Genomic DNA, 12,021 nt, shown 5'->3' on the forward strand with positions numbered 1-12,021 from the left:
TCTCACTCTCTATTTCGACTAACCTGAGGACTCTGTGTTTCCCCTACAGTGACATTCCTTTCATGGGCTACGAGACAGCTCTTCAGATAGTCATCATCATCTGCATAGCCATCGCCTGCTGCATGATAATTGCCTCTTTGTATAGCATCTTCTTCGGGTGAGAACTGGTCTAGGACCGGTGTGTGTGGTGAGGGTAAATAAGGCAGCTTCATGAGTTGATATAATAAGGCCCAAGCGGCCACAAATCAGTAATGCCGATCAAAGTTGTCTAGGTGGCCTGGGCCACGAGCTAAGTCTCGGCCCTAGCAAAGGCAACTCGATGAGTCCTTGTACTCACGCTGTCTCCCACCTGTGTCTCCCCCGTCCAGGAGACGCTTGCCAGGAAGGGTTCCCAGGTTGCTTCTTAGACGCCGGAGGCACGAAGGAACTCGGGAGGTCAGTGCTCCCTCCTCTCTCACTACTGTATCTTCCCTGTGCTCCTTCAAGAAGCACAGACAAAAAACAAGGAAATCCTCTGACTTCAATACCCGCTGCGGGGCTTTTGTTAAGCACTTAAAGTCCTGCAGTGGGGCGAGATGTCAGCAAATAAAAGTTTTACTATATTTTTCTGTGTCCGTCCCTGTGTCAGTATCAGTTATTTGTAAATTATTTGGAATAAGTCTTTCTGCTTTTGTTTTGCCAAAAAAGAACTGGATCCTTATGTTTGGTCTTGTATGGAAGATTGTATTTTTTTTTGCAATATGTGTTCCAGTACTAATGTATTATGGCATAAATGTATACATGTTATATTCATTAATTCATATATTCTTTTAATTTGTTAGTGATGTAACTCAAAAATTTATTATTTTAGTAAGAAAAACAGTTATTTATAAATTGCGTCATTTCTTCATCATTTAATATTTTAGTTAAATTAACAGTATTCATGTTTCTTTCCTTTATTATTATTATTATTATCATAATCAAGCGCTAAACCCACAAAGGGTCATACAGCGCTGGTATTCTTTTCTTAATATATTAGGTTATAGTATCATGTTTTGTGTTGTACTGAATTTATAAATTATTGTCTAATTCAGGTAATTCTGCACTAATAAATTACTACATTATCCCCCCTCCTCCTTCCTCTCTCTCACTCCTCTCTGTCCCTTTCAATTTTTCCCGTCCGTGTTCTTCACACACTCCCGTCTTCCACTTCCTGCGGTCTCTACCTCGCCCACTCAACGTACAGTCCCCTGAGAGGGACGCGCCGCCGAGCTACGACGAGGTCGCTAATAAACTTCCTACGTACCAAGATGCACTCAGGATGGCAACCCTCGTAAGCTTTTTCCTGTGTAAATTTGTGTCGTGTAAATTCATGTTTGGTGGAAGCTTTAGCAGGAGGGTGGAGAGAGAGAGAGAGAGAGAGAGACTTCTGCTACACTATAAATGCATCAAACTCTGTAGAAAGAAAGAAAATTAAATCTGTGGCATAACTAAGGGAGGACTTAGAAAAGCATTCAATTCCCCTGAGCAGATTCAGTGTCTCTTGTTCTCCACTCCCCGATGCTTTTCCTTCAGCTGTTGTAGCTTTCCATATTTCTTAAGCGTATTGAAGCCCATAAAATTCGACTTATCTTGACCACTTCGTGAATGCATGCTAGTTTTATGTTTTATTTGTAATTGATATAATTATTAGCTATCAGCACGTTTTAAAACTTGGAATTTTGACGAAAATTCATATAAGCAGAGAAACGATAAAATAAGCATGTTTTGACTTTAGAAGAAGATTAATACACTAAATATCGCCACAGACATCGAAATTCACATGATTTCAAACTGTTTTTAAGGTAATAAATGGAGTCTTTTGAGTTAATAAGTAGCTCCTCTCTCCTATGTGCTCGATCCCCATGACCTAGAGCCCTGAGGTAGACTGTTTTGTCCTTATTAGTTAAATAAGATGACAGGGAAATGCTCGTTCCCCATGACCTAGAGCCCTGAGGTAGACTGTTTTGTCCTTATTAGTTAAATAAGATGACAGGGCAAATTAATTTGTTTAGCTGATTACTTTGCTGTTAAAGTTTATATTTCTCGTAGGTCAATCCGGATGGAGTTTCTAACCTTTCCTTCGAAGTCGATGATCCTTTGACTTGTTCACTCCATTTCTCAAATGGAAGGGAAGAGGATGAGATGAAGGAAGGGGAGGAAAGAGCAGATGAACAGGATGATCAACCTCACTTCCGTTACAACAGACAGATCACCATTGCTGAAGTTAATGAAACAGTCAGCGGGAAGAATCGACCTAGCGAGGACGACGATTCAGCTCAAATGACAATCTCACATTCACCGGAGGCTGAAGAATCAGCTATCGGATTTATCACGCACTCGAGGGCTCGTGATTCGCCGACAGTTCACCGATCCACTGAGATACTGACGACCGTCTCTAACTCCTCGAAAGATCATTTGGTTACTGATTCGATGCAATCTAACCAGGGTTCTGTTATATCCTCTTCTGACTGGTTACAAGCTGGCCAATCATCTGTTAGAACCGTTACTGATTCAATGGTAGCTCGCCAACCAGATGTCAGCCAAACGATTCGGGTTCAGCCAATTGAAACGCCGATTCTTCAAGCAATTAGACATCCCAACGGCATATAGTCAGTTACATACGTTCCATAAGACCTCACTCTAACTACTGAACTAATTTCAGGTGCTAAAAGTTAGTGCTTAGTACTGAGTTAAAACTCAACATCCATTAACAAAAAAAAAAGAAAAGATTAACTTAGCTAAAAGTCAGAAATAGCAGAAAATTAATTGATCATTGTCTCAAGGAATGTAGTGAAGAAAAACTAACCAGTTACTCTTATATTAGTGAGATTCTATTTACCTTGGTCTTATGGCTTAGTAAGGTCATATCAGGTCAGGTTAAGAGCGATCGGGCCAATCTAAAAGACCCTACAACTCTCACAGACTGTAATATTAATGAATACCTCCAGATTGCTTTGTTTGGTTTAAAGCCTGTAGACAATATGGGGCCATTGAAATTGAAACGAAATTTGTGATTTCTTACACATAGCAGAATGAAACTTATGACGACCATTAACTAGTCACAGGGTGTAGTTAATGGTCCAAGTCGGACCGAAATGTCGTCATATGTTTCGGTCTCCCATGTGCGGGTTGACTGTTGTTCCAGTCACTTTATTGAGCATTTTTAGTCTTTTAATTTCCTATTTGTAATTGTCTATGTTATTTGTTTAAGATTGAGACATGCAACATATGGGAATCTTTATTAAGGAAACTTTTCGCCACACAGTAGCTTCACCAGTCCAGTACAAAGCAGAACTGGGTAAGGAGAGGAGTAGTTTGAGGTGAAAAAGTCCCTCAACCTGGAATCGATGTGTTCAGTCCATCAATCTTGTAGAAAGTACAGCATGTGGCCAGAGAAGTGGAAGTCAGGTGAGTGGAAGCAGGAGGAGGCGGGATCACAGTGGAACCATCCACTAGTGTAAGTAGGTTTTCGTCCTAAGGTTTGACAAGTAGTGAAGAATTCCTTGTACCAAGATCCCATGACGTTGCAGTGTCTGTATCTACAGGAGCAGAGCTATGTTCGGTTTTCTGTATATTCTGATTTTTGATTCATGGTTAAGAATTAATACATATTAATATAGCACTGAGTGCTTTTCTTTCATTCCATAGTGTCTGTTTTCATTTACATGAAGCAACATTATTTAACTCAATAATAAACTTGGAATGAAATAATATCGTAAACCGGGGGTCCACTGTATATGGGATTCCTCATTGCCATACCAGTCTATGAGATATAGAATTCTTCATTAACTAAATTTTTATTAATAATTTTCAGCTTTATATCATCAAATAGGGAGCGCGTCTGTCTTGCGTTCAGCAGACGGAGGATCAAGCCTCCATTACGTCTTGCGCTGAATGACCCATGTGAGTTTAGCGCTAAACGTGTATTGTAAAAAAAATATATCATGATTGTAGGCTCGTGTAAGGAATATAGGTCAGGTTAGGTAAGGTTTGTCAGGAAACAGGACAAGTGTTTCCTGACGTGAGTCTTAGCTATATGATTACCCACATATTATTATTATAATTAAGGGGGAAGTGCTAAACCCGGAGGATTATACAGCACCTGGGGGAGGGATGTGGAAGGCATTCAGGCTTAATTCGGGGAACTGGAGCACAGTTCCAATTCCCTAAATCAAGAGCCCCTCACCAACATCAAGGAACCTTCCTTGAGGGGATGATTACCCACAGCTGGAGCCGTTGATCATCTGACTGTAGCCTTCAGCTGGCTTACCAGTCCCCCCTTTAATAATTAATGTTAAGGAATATAACCATAAGAAGAGAGAAACACTAGGTAGAGTTCCAGGACTAAAGTGTCTGTAGTGAACATGTCTTGGTGTTGCATTCTGTTTTTCTCCATTACTTGTCAGTATCGTGTACCTTTATATCCAGAGAAACAATACAGTGTATCTACTAACCCATGCTTGTCATGTCATCCTTAAATAATCCTTCTAGCAAATATGCTTCTCCAGTCTATTCTTGTAAATTTACCAAAGCCATCTGCTTCGATAACTCTAACGAGAAGACTGTTGCCTAGTGAGTTCACCAGAAGGTGGTGTAATATACTCGTAGCAGCGGCAGGTAGATCCTGTGTAGTAATATCACAAGCAATACACAGACTGGGAGCAAGACTTAAAGTGGTTCATCAGACACAAAGCTTATTAAATAATTATTTAATAAGGAACCTATGTAAATAATGGTTATTATTATTTTTTAACGCAGCCGTTACCCACTGAGGTAGGGTGACCCTAAAAAGAAGAAACATTCTCATTATCACTCACTCCATCACTTTCTTGCCAGAGGCGTACCAATGTTATCATGAAAGTAATTGTTTATGATTATATTAGTTATAGGGAAGCGCTAAAGCCACATGGGTCCTACAGTGCCTGGAGAATGGTATGTAATCAGACTTGATCTGAGGGTTGGAAGGGTGACTCCTACTTTCTGGATCAAGAGCCCTTCACCAGCACTAAGGCAATATGAGTCTCAGTGGTATACAGTGCTGGCAAGTTGATAAAAAAGGTGCAACATGTGATTTTCATTATTGCCGAAACTTGCCGCCTGCACAGCAGGCTTCTTCTGTCGAATATGACACTGGAGGCGATAGAACAAAGAGTTCTGAGGTGATAGGTCCCTCAGCCTTTGTAGAAGGTGGGCAGTCTCTCAGGGCAATACAAGTCACTACAACACCAATACATAACAAGATAAACAATATACACCTAGAGGTGTATTTCTGTTTATTATTATTATTATTATTATTATTATTATTATTATCATGACTAAACGCTAAACCCACCTCTCTGTTTACACATGCTGAGAGTTCACTTTAATCTCTTGTTTAATGGTGAAAAGGTTAGGTGCGGCCTTAACCACTCTGTTGCAGTCGATAGGATACAAACCTCCCTTAAGCCAACAACTCACACGCGTCACACCAAGACTGGGGTATATAAACCAGGCGGAGACAATTAACATTTTATTATTGTGTCCTCAGGATACAAATGAATTCTCGTGAGGAGCGAAGGCGTCGCATGGAAGAAACCGTTACACAGGGAAGAGGTGAAGAACGCGTCACCTGAAAGTTCTCCTACCAAGCCATGCTGGGATCGGCGCCTGAGTGTTCTCAGTCTGCCTGCCACCATTGCAAGAGCCGCCAGTGAGTGCATAACTTGCTCTCGTTTGAAACGATCATTGTACGTTCTGCCAATCACTGTCTTTAATAGCAAACTTGGTTAGTTATTCAAAAGAATGCATTTTTTTTACTTGGAGGGATGGGGTGAAGGTTTTCTTTTTTCTTGGAGAAAGAGAGCATTTCTGATGAGGGTTTGGATAACCCGCTTAGCAAGGTTTCGGGTTATTTGACCGAAGCCTTCCGCTGGCTTATCAATCCACCACTTAAAGCTAATCATCCCTCTATGAGATATTGCTTTATATTAAAGATACACTGTTTTAATATATGCAGATCACTGATGACATGTTATGGATGGCAATATATATATATATATATATATATATATATATATATATATATATATATATATATATATATATATATATATATATATATATATATATATATATATATATATATATATATATATATATATATATATATATATATATATATATATATATATATATATATATATATATATATATATATATATATATATATATATATATATATATATATATATATATATATATATATATATATATATATATATATATATATATATATATATATATATATATATATATATATATATATATATATATATATATATATATATATATATATATATATATATATATATATATATATATATATATATATATATAAGAGAATTTGGATCTAAAATATTTAAACAAAATTTCTTCTGGTTCTGACGAGTTGTGAGTGTGAGGTGCAAGGAATAATGAGGTATTATCATGTGCTTGGAAGACGAGAGTTAACTTTAAATGATATTATTTCGCACATGGAAACTAAAGGAATAATACACAAACAGCGGTCAGCCAGGTAAAAGGCAGTTCTTCAACTGCCGCTTGGTAGACCTGTCCAAGTTACTGACAGACCCCGTAAATGATTATTTTGATTAATTTATTTCTTTGTTACTCCGATTCTTGATATCTTGGACAGTACGGACATAATACAATAGAAAGACAACAAATAGGATCAGATCACTCAGATTCCGAGGCAACATTGACAAATAAAGAGAAGCCGGGACAGGTCAGGGCCGGGCTGGGAAGCTGTGGAAGGCAGCCGCCCGCGGTATGTGGGTGTGTGTGGAGGTGTTGCGGTGTGTGGGACAACACAACACACACACACGCGCAACATTCCACCACTACCACCACCAATTAACCGCACCGATAAACACACGAAAAAACGGAGGTACAAAATTAAATCTGTCCATCTTGTGATAGATTTTGGTTAGGATTTGATGGCGAGGGCTCTGAGCGCCTCCCTGATGTCCAACCCGGCCAAGAGAGTTGAAGATGGAGAATGGCATCGAGCAGCGCCCGGGTTCACGGCCTAATGACCAAGAGAAACTCGTCTCACGGGGACTGACCTGTGCAAGCTGATCCATACTGTGAGATCCTATCTCTTTCATTATACAACTGCTCTACCCAATATTTTAAACATGAGGGAGGGGGGAAGGAGAAATGAGCATCGAATCGCGTTCTGCAGATGTGATTATCATCTCTTAAATCATACAGTGTTGGTGAGACAAACAATGTTCCTGCACAACTCTTTACTAACCCCTTGTTGATTCTTTGGACATTTTTGGGTCCTTCGTCCGCTGGGGAGAGCGAGACGCTGGTAGGGCATCAGAGATCAGTTGTATGACTCCTGACCAGCTTAACATCAGCTTCTAACCAGCTATTGATTAGCTGCTAACCAGCTACTGACCATCATCTGACCAGCAACTAACCAATTTCTGACTAGTTTCTGACCGGCTACTGACCACGCAACCAATTTTTGATCAGCAACTGACCAGGTAATGACCAAATTCTGCTAAGCTTCTGACCAGCTTGCACTTCTCAGCCTCAGAGACCAGTCCTCCTCAAATTGACTTCTTTATCGACTTCGCACCTGTGAAAATAGCCACTCAGTAGTTCCGAGTGTGACCTACTTCCTTGGATGCCTGCACTAGTAGTTTTAATAATGAGAGTCGAGTTTTATAAGGGCAATATTTACCTTTCTTGAGTTAGGGCATCACTTAAACTACGTAGAAACTTATTTTTAAAACCACACTGAAGAAAAATGTAGTCTTTACATAAATATATATTTTAATTCATCGTTAACCAACATCTTGTAGGACTGAACACATTCATGCACATTCCAAGCCTATATTCCATCTCTAATACATATACAGAAATATTCTAAGAGCTCATGAACTACATGGATATGTTATATCAATACAACAATGACTATAATGTTATTCAAACCCCGGGCTCTGGGGGAAGTTCTAGTGGTCGTCGTTCAGGAACTTAAATAACCCGTAAGGCTGTATAATCTTCCCTTCACATAATAGCTTTATACGATAGATAATTATAATCCCAGGAGGCCGGTGGCTGCTACTAGCAGCAACACCCCCGTGTCTAACATAAATATATTTCGCCACTAACCCGTAGTGCAGCAGGAGGCGCCCTGCAGTGTACCTGTCAATCGTGACCTTTTATATCAACAGTCTTGATGCAGATATTGCAGATTCGATCCTTCAAAAGCAATAAATAGGGTTAATTTCCTGGATTTCAATGACTGTGACTTCACTTTGCACAGTTAAATGGCTTGACATCAATCAACAAATTTATTTGTGAATGGCTTCATTTTAACCTGCAAATGTTATTTGTAATCTAACGTGTAAAAAATATAATACGTTATGCAAAAACTTGTCACGAATTGACCTTTCGTATTTTATATCAGACGAATCGTGATAGACGCGATGGCATCCCTGCCAAGGGACGAAGTTAGTGAATAAGAAAGGTAAAAATAGCTCTTGGGAAACTCGTCTAATGTATATAAATATGTGTATATCTATCTATATATATATATATATATATATATATATATATATATATATATATATATATATATATATATATATATATATATATATATATATATATATATATATATATATACAGTATATATGTATATGTATTCGTGTGTACTTTGTGTATTTGTATGTGTGTAGGTGTGTGCATATAAGTGCATGTTTTAATTGCCAACCAGAGTATTTAGCAGCGCTGGTCGGACGACAGCATTACGTTCAGGTCACCGTTCTCCTGCTGCAGGTCACAGGTCAGGTGCAGGTCCTCCACGGCTCTCGAGGATCTGTCTCATCCAAGCCTTCTCTTTATCTTACTTTAAATATCTTACGAAATAGCACATCCCGTCGAGTTTGAGAACTGTGTTGTATACTCATCTTCTAAGTTTCTATGTGCAAATGAGCATTACTCTCAGAATGAAATCTGTGCTTTAAAGGTTATAAATTTTACACTTGCAACAACTTTTGCAATTTTTTTTAATCTAAACCTCTGAAAATTAAAATGATCCTTAATCATACTGATTTAGTGCTTACATATTAACGCGGTTGCAAAACTAAAGTAACGTTCTGAATTTTCCGTGATCCAGTTTAACCTTGGAGAGCGAAATGTTTCTGCACCTGACCTAAGATGACCCCAAAATGACAGGTCATCAGCTTCCCCTCACTAATGACCCCAGGGCGAAAGGTCTCCCCTCAGTCGTCTGGTGATTAGTGCATTTGTTTTATACAATTCCGTGATTACCAGTGCGTGATTAAGGAAGAATTTGAAGAAAATCTTACCCCTCTTAGTTTCTCTCCTGACAGTCTGTAATATTAGTCTGGAAGTCACTCGACTTCTCGGTTCATTTGGCATTGATGAGAAATATATCAGTAATTGATGAAATATGCAACTACAGTCTTCATGAGTAGTAGTTGTAATAGTAGTAGTTGTATGAGTAGTAATTAATAGCGAGGAAGTTGTAGTAGTTGACAAGAAAAGTAATAAAGGGATACAGTAATAGTAGTATTATTATTACTAGTAGTCGTAATAGTAAAGTAGCAATAGCAGCAGTAGTAGTATCGTAGTAGTAGTAGTAGTAGTCGTAGTTGTAGTCATATTAGTAGTCGTAGCAGTAATAGTAGTAGTGCGTGAATCAAGAGAAATTTATACGTGATTCCGGTAGAATTTTGTACTACTGTGTGAGAGAATGGGCGCTTGGTGTGCATTACTAATACACGACCTCATAGAAGATCCAGCGCTTAGTGTCGTGAGTGATTCTCATGGATGTCTTATAAAAGACCGCACGGAGGAGCAAGCATATGGGGGTGATGAGTGATTCCCATAGATTTTTTTTCTTAACGAGACTGCATGGAGAAGCAGGCGTTCGGTGCTGGGTGCTTAATTGGTCCTCAACCAGGGAGACCTCTCGCCCTTTATAACTTCACCCTTAACTGATAGAATTACCTAAAATCGCCCATTATGAAATGAATTGCAATTGCTGGGATTCTGTCATAATACAAGGTAGCTTTTTCCCCCCTATATAAAGTTCTGAAAGTACAGAACCATGGGAGATACTCTACAGTCTCCTTGGCGGCTAAGACTTGATTTTTTCCTAAGCTGTGTCACAGGTATATGACTGATTGCCGACTTCATAAAAGGGGGGGAGACCTGGCCAAAGGACTGGATCCCCTCCGTGGAGTCCTGCGGTGGCTATCTAAAGCGTTGATAGTTTCTGTATTTAGCCAAATTACTCCACTACATTATTACTTGTTACTTACAAGGTGGAGAAATGGGAAGAGGGTCAGTGGGCGTGGTACGGGGAGAAGGAGCAAAGAATGAAGATGGGGAGGGAAGAGGATAGGGAGGATAATTAGTAATTTATTTCCCCGTTAATGCGATTTATAGAGAAGGAACCCACATAGAGAGGGGACAAACAGAGAAGGATCAAACAGTGAAAGAACAGATAACGAACCCACGTAGACTGAAAAAAAAAATTTGTAAACAAAAAAGTATCCACGGGTTAAAAAGTCCACAAGAACAACAAAATACAGAGTAGAGGATTTACAATGCACACAAGCCCGAAATGGAAGATTTTCCTTTAGCACGGAAGTTCTACAACTGAGGACATAGAGAGCAGTGGAGGATTTTCTCCAGCATTGTCACCAGACTGACAAAGTACTGTCGATGTGACATAATTCATATATATATATATATATATATATATATATATATATATATATATATATATATATATATATATATATATATATATATATATATATATATATATATATATATATATATATATATATATATATATATTATATATAAAACAAAAAGAAAGAGCAGGTGGACAGTAAACATCTTGCTGGAAATTGGGCAAATAATAGGACCGAGAATGACACAAGTTCGACCCTTACCTCGAACTGTATATGTGTGTTTGTGTGTGCTCTGTGGCCTTCAGGAGAGGGGTGGGAGAGGTGTGAGCGAGTAGTTGGATTTGGGAAGAGAGGGGAGGCAAAGTTGCCCCTCAGATATAAAAGAAGACAAAAGATCACCGCACATGCTCTTCGAAAAATTGAGAGACGTATGCAACAGTATTGTGAATATAAAACATTATATATGCACCCTATAGACCTCTATACATCCTGTAGTGTTTCTCTCTACCTCTATTAGACAACTTAGCACACACCTCCCTCACTCTCCCCCGTAGAAATATTGAACGATAAACCACTGCATGTTGGCTAAAATATTATTTCTGCTATTATTATTATTATTATTATTATTATTATTATTATTATTATTATTATTATTATTATTATTATTATTATGCAACTCTGAGGTAATAAACCCTGTGAATACATCTTCAGTGAGAGGAGACATCTCTTCACGATTTCCTTAAAATACTTTAACATTCCTCCAGCAGCAGAATTTTTAACTTTTGATTATTTGCCGCAATTTCACATCGGATTAGCTACCCGATAAACACTAAGAGAGAAATAAATCATATGTACTTTTCTCAACACATCTACATGTATCTGCAATTCACATCAGATAGATAAAAAAAGCATATTATATTTCTACGGAAGAATAATGGTATTCAATGTCACCTAACATTCTTCAACAGAGTAATGGTTGGCAGACTGTATAGTCAGTGGTTATGACGAACATTATATATATATATATATATATATATATATATATATATATATATATATATATATATATATATATATATATATATATATATATATATATATATATATATATATATATATATATATGTATGTATATATATATATATATATATATATATATATATATATATATATATATATATATATATATATATATATATATATATATATATATATATATAAATGAAGAACACACACTCGTGTTGTATAGACAACTGCAATAATTGAATTATTTCTC

At 37.7% G+C, this 12,021-nt stretch overlaps 1 protein-coding gene across 1 annotated transcript; it reads left to right on the forward strand.

The window, feature by feature from the left end:
* The first annotated feature begins 44 nt into the window (after window positions 1–44).
* LOC138851051 (uncharacterized) lies at window positions 45–4,474 on the forward strand. The gene is made up of 4 exons (XM_070096155.1): window positions 45–157; window positions 369–435; window positions 1,226–1,312; window positions 2,071–4,474. The coding sequence occupies exons 1-4, from the start codon at window positions 63–65 to the stop codon at window positions 2,629–2,631; spliced, it is 810 nt and encodes a 269-aa protein (XP_069952256.1). The 5' UTR covers window positions 45–62; the 3' UTR covers window positions 2,632–4,474.
* Window positions 4,475–12,021: the final 7,547 nt, after the last annotated feature.

The sequence above is a fragment of the Cherax quadricarinatus genome, chromosome 52, assembly GCF_038502225.1.
Source record: "Cherax quadricarinatus isolate ZL_2023a chromosome 52, ASM3850222v1, whole genome shotgun sequence".
Taxonomy (NCBI): Eukaryota; Metazoa; Arthropoda; class Malacostraca; order Decapoda; family Parastacidae; genus Cherax; species Cherax quadricarinatus.